The 4330-nt window shown below is 38.9% G+C and overlaps 1 protein-coding gene across 1 annotated transcript; it reads right to left on the bottom strand.

The window, feature by feature from the left end:
- Positions 1-2452: 2452 nt before the first annotated feature.
- LOC144013917 (uncharacterized) lies at positions 2453-4152 on the bottom strand. The gene is made up of 2 exons (XM_077513284.1): positions 3715-4152; positions 2453-3322 (listed from the first exon to the last, which is right to left on the bottom strand). The coding sequence occupies exons 1-2, from the start codon at positions 3855-3857 to the stop codon at positions 3025-3027; spliced, it is 441 nt and encodes a 146-aa protein (XP_077369410.1). The 5' UTR covers positions 3858-4152; the 3' UTR covers positions 2453-3024.
- Positions 4153-4330: the final 178 nt, after the last annotated feature.

Genomic DNA, 4330 nt, shown 5'->3' with positions numbered 1-4330 from the left:
GACATTATGACCTGGCTTGTGTAGTACATAATATGATCTGGTGGATTAAAAAAAAAAATAGAATAAAAAAAATAAATAAAAAATCCCCCCCCAAAAAAATTCCCCCGCCCAAAAAAAAGCCATCTCGGGCTCCATCTTGTGCTCGTCATTTGATTGGCAAGAAAATGGCGCACCCGAGGAAAACAACCAATCATAAATGGAAGGCGTGACTTATGAGGTGTGTGTGTGTGTGTGTGGGGGGGGGGGGGGGGGTATGACCTGTGAATCGTGATACGAATCGAATCGTCAGGTACTAGGCAATTCACACCCCTACTATCTACTGTAGGTCCACATGTAGGATATGTAGGGATGAGGGAAAAATGTGAATTGTGCTCATATCTCAAAACATAAAGTATAACACAGTTGCCGTGTTCACAATCAGCCATTCATTTTCAGTTCTCGAAACAGCACAATGGGATTTTCAGTGGCACCATCTATGTCCACTATATAAAAATCCCAATGGCGTGAATATGGAAAGGTCAGAATGTTGCTCATATCTCAAGACAGAAAAATTGGTCTAACGTTGACTCATATCTGGAGGGAAAAATTTCTTATAAAAACAAAACAAAACACTGGAATGGATTCATTTCATTTCCATTCATTTCAATGGGGGAAAGGTGATTTGAGATATGAGCGCAGCCTTGGAACACGAGAAAACTTGTATCTCAAGGTACCACTGCCACAACCCAAGATGGTTTTTCCACAAGTCATGTTTATCACTGCCAAGTAACAAATATGATTAAAAAAAAAAAAAGTGACTGATTTTTTTATGTTATTTTTACCAATCTCCCCATTGAACTGGTGCTCCAATCTACTGCATGGTGTCACCAAGTGCACAGCTGGCCTGCATCGTATTTTTCCGCTGTCAGCTTTTCAAGACAGTGAGTGATTACGGCTGCCAAATAAAAATGTTTACAGTGCCTTGCGGTCGTTGAAATGCCTCAATGAAATCCAAGCGCGCCCTCCAGGTCAGAGGCAGCCGTAATCTTTTTTTTTTTTTTTTTTTTTTGGTGAACTCCCACCCAAACGTTCTTCAACCCCCTTAAGCACACCTTCATTGCGACAATGTATTAAAAAAATTAATCAATCAATCAAACACTTGGTTCTTACAAATGAACTCAGCGACTACCAGCCGTTTTCTAAGCAGAGGTGCGAGACCCACAAAATAGCACGCTCTGTTACAGTCGAAGTGCCAAACCTAGCAAGAGAAAAAGTAGACTTTTTTTTTTTTTTTTTTTTTTTTAAAGCGATGCAACAGCACCATCTACAGGTTAGTCATTACAGTGATATACAAACATGGATTTTGTACACGAGCTGGGCGACGCCCGCTTAAAGAACATACTTGACTATTTTTGTGGTGGCCGCAAATACTCGAATTATACTTGACGGATATAAACGTCCTTGGCAGTCAGTGAGTTGCTTTAAAAAAAAAAAAAAAAGCGCAGTCCACCACAAGAGATGATTTCTATAAGCATTTTGTTTCATTGTTAGGTATCATGTGTGAACATCCCTTTTTAGTCTCAATAGAAAACAACTTGCTTCCTGACACAGGCTGCTGGTCTCTACCTCAATTCTGTTGTTACTCTATCATTTTGTTTTATTTATAAATAGAGGAAATGTAGCTCACTGACTGCCGAGGACGTTTATATATAATTAATACGACCACATAGGTCGTTTTGAAATGTGCCAAATTATGACCAAACTACAATTAAAATACAATATTTGGTCATATTTCGGTGCGTCGTAAAACGACCAATATGGTCATATGGTTGGAGGACTTGTTTTTGTTTGTTTGTTTTTTGTAGTTAACTGCAGTGAGCCATCATGGGTGTCATTTCAGCCATTGTGAGTGTGATGAGTCAAGTCGGATGATGAAAATGCAATTTACTGGTGCAGGAAAATCCACTTTTTTAACTTTTTTTTTTATTTTTATTTTTTTATCTTGTTTGCTAAGTAGGTGTTGATTTGTGCGATTTTTCAGTGTATGAACTGTCAAGCTGTCTTTTAAAAAGTCTGTCTAGTGTGCCTCCATGTTACTGGATCGATTGTTGCTTTGTTTTTTTAAGCATTCCACTGTGACTGGAAGTTGACAAAACGTTACTGCCTTAATAAAGAACTTCCTGTGTGACAATTTTATTGTCCTGTCATGCATCAATGCAAGCTTCATATAGATAAGACACAAAGGGGATTGTTTTTTTTTTTTTTGTTTTTTAACTTGTGGTGCTACGCTAACCGTGTTAATGCTAACCGTGTTAACGCTAACCTTTGTCTTCTTTTTTTTTCTGTGCGGATGGTTAGGCTGACCTCACATACATGACATATTGGTGTAATATTAGTCAAGAAAAAAATGCACAAAATGGCCTCTCAAGCAAAAAAAACAAAAAAAATATAATATAGACGATATGATGCCCTGGAGTTTGACACATTATACATCGTTTATTATTAATTTTTCAGCAGGGGAAGTTAGCCCCAAAATTTTCTTTACAATATGTTCTATGTTGCCCCACTAGTCCAAACACAACAGTCTGAAGAATATTGCATTTATGGAATATGAATTAAGCAGCAAAATGTACCTGTTTTTTTTTTTTTTTTTATTCATCTGAGGAGGAGGCCATTTGCCCTTTGCTGTCGACTGAATATGACATCACAGTTGCTCAAGTAACAACCAATCACGGCTCAGCTTGTGAGTGTCACGACCAAACTCAGAAAACAAGTAATACAAATGTATCTGCATAATCTGTTCAAGTGTGCTGATCAATGAAGAAGATGTAGAGGTCATCCTTGGGTGAAGTTTATATGACGATGGTCCACAAAATGGTGGAAAATTGACACGACAGGTCAGAGCTGAAAGGTTTACCGGACTGTCCCAACTTTCCATCTGAGGGCAAGAAGTCAATCTGACTTTTTGTTCCTATTCATCTTATCAAAATGAAGGACTGTCCAACTCAAATACATAGCAATCGTTTGTATTGCACTGAGCTTTCCTCAATCAAAAAAAGGCGACTTATTGAGTGAATTTTCACTTCCCTCCCAGGGTTTGCATATTCTTTCCATTTGTGATGGAGTGGGACTCAGGTTGTTTGCTTGTATGTCCACTTTTGTCACCCCGGGCACATCCTTGCCCTCTTGGACGAGTCGCATCACCTCAGCAAAGGAAAGCGACTTTACCTCTTCAGATTTCTCGGTTGTCTGTCCGTCAGCATCGCCGCGGGACTGAGGCGCCACACTGGAAGTGGAGTTGGACCACGCTTTGTAGCTGGTGGAGTCCACTGGCTCCACAAACCTGGGACAAAAGACGACAAAGTTATGACAGGAGAATGTTTCATTTCAGTGACAAAGGGAGGCGAATATAATGTTTAATAATTGTTCGTTGTAGTGGTGTACAATTACACTTTCATCATGATACAACACTTCTAGCTCTCTATAGTCCTTTTTATGGCGATTTGTACAGCTTGGGCAAGACGACATTTAGCTAAATACAAGAAAAAAATAAGTTGGCAACACAATCTGTGACTTTGCGAATGTAACTAGCAGTGCACGCTTAAACAGCTCATGAATTTATAAGTTAAAATTTTAATACAATAAAATAAATCATTCCACTGCATGATAAGTGTGTTGGATTAGCTTTAAACAAGCGGTACAATCATGTTGTGGATATATTGTAGAGCTTCCTACCTGTTATAAAAGAAGAGTTTCGCGTCAAGTATGTTGGCTTTTTTCCCAGAGACGCCGCCGGCGTGTAATGTTTGCAGGCCCTGCTGGAACCTTTTGTCCGATTCGAAGTCATACGAGTCGAACCTCGAGAAAACAGACTCCATCGTGATGTTGATTTGTGTTTAAGAAAACTTGCATTTCAGTACAGCTGCTGCAGGAGTAACTTGTACGGCAATTCCGCTTGGACAAACTACGAGCGATTGTTACGTAGAGAGTAGACAACGTTCAGGAATTTAGTGAATGCTTTCATTATATTATTATACTAATCAGAATGTAATACATACAATTGTTTAAGCTAGTCACCAAAATACATACTTTTACGCGTGCCGTTTATTTCTATTCTCTGTGAGCAGCAGGCCAATTCACACATGCGCAGTATGGCTCATGAAAGACCTTGGTACGGCAAGTCCATTTGGACTAAAATGAAAGTGTCAATGTCGAGATGCGAGAATGCTGTGTAAAACAAACACCAAAAACAAACATATGCAATAGTGTAATTCGCTTGAAATACCTTGTAACTGAGAATGATCGTCTTATACATTACAATAAACGGGTAAAACATTTTGTCAAGCAATAC

Source organism: Festucalex cinctus, chromosome 2 (assembly GCF_051991245.1).
Source record: "Festucalex cinctus isolate MCC-2025b chromosome 2, RoL_Fcin_1.0, whole genome shotgun sequence".
In the NCBI taxonomy this organism is placed as follows: Eukaryota; Metazoa; Chordata; class Actinopteri; order Syngnathiformes; family Syngnathidae; genus Festucalex; species Festucalex cinctus.
The sequence above is the reverse complement of the archived record's forward strand: the minus strand, read 5'-3'. Positions and strand labels throughout refer to the sequence as shown.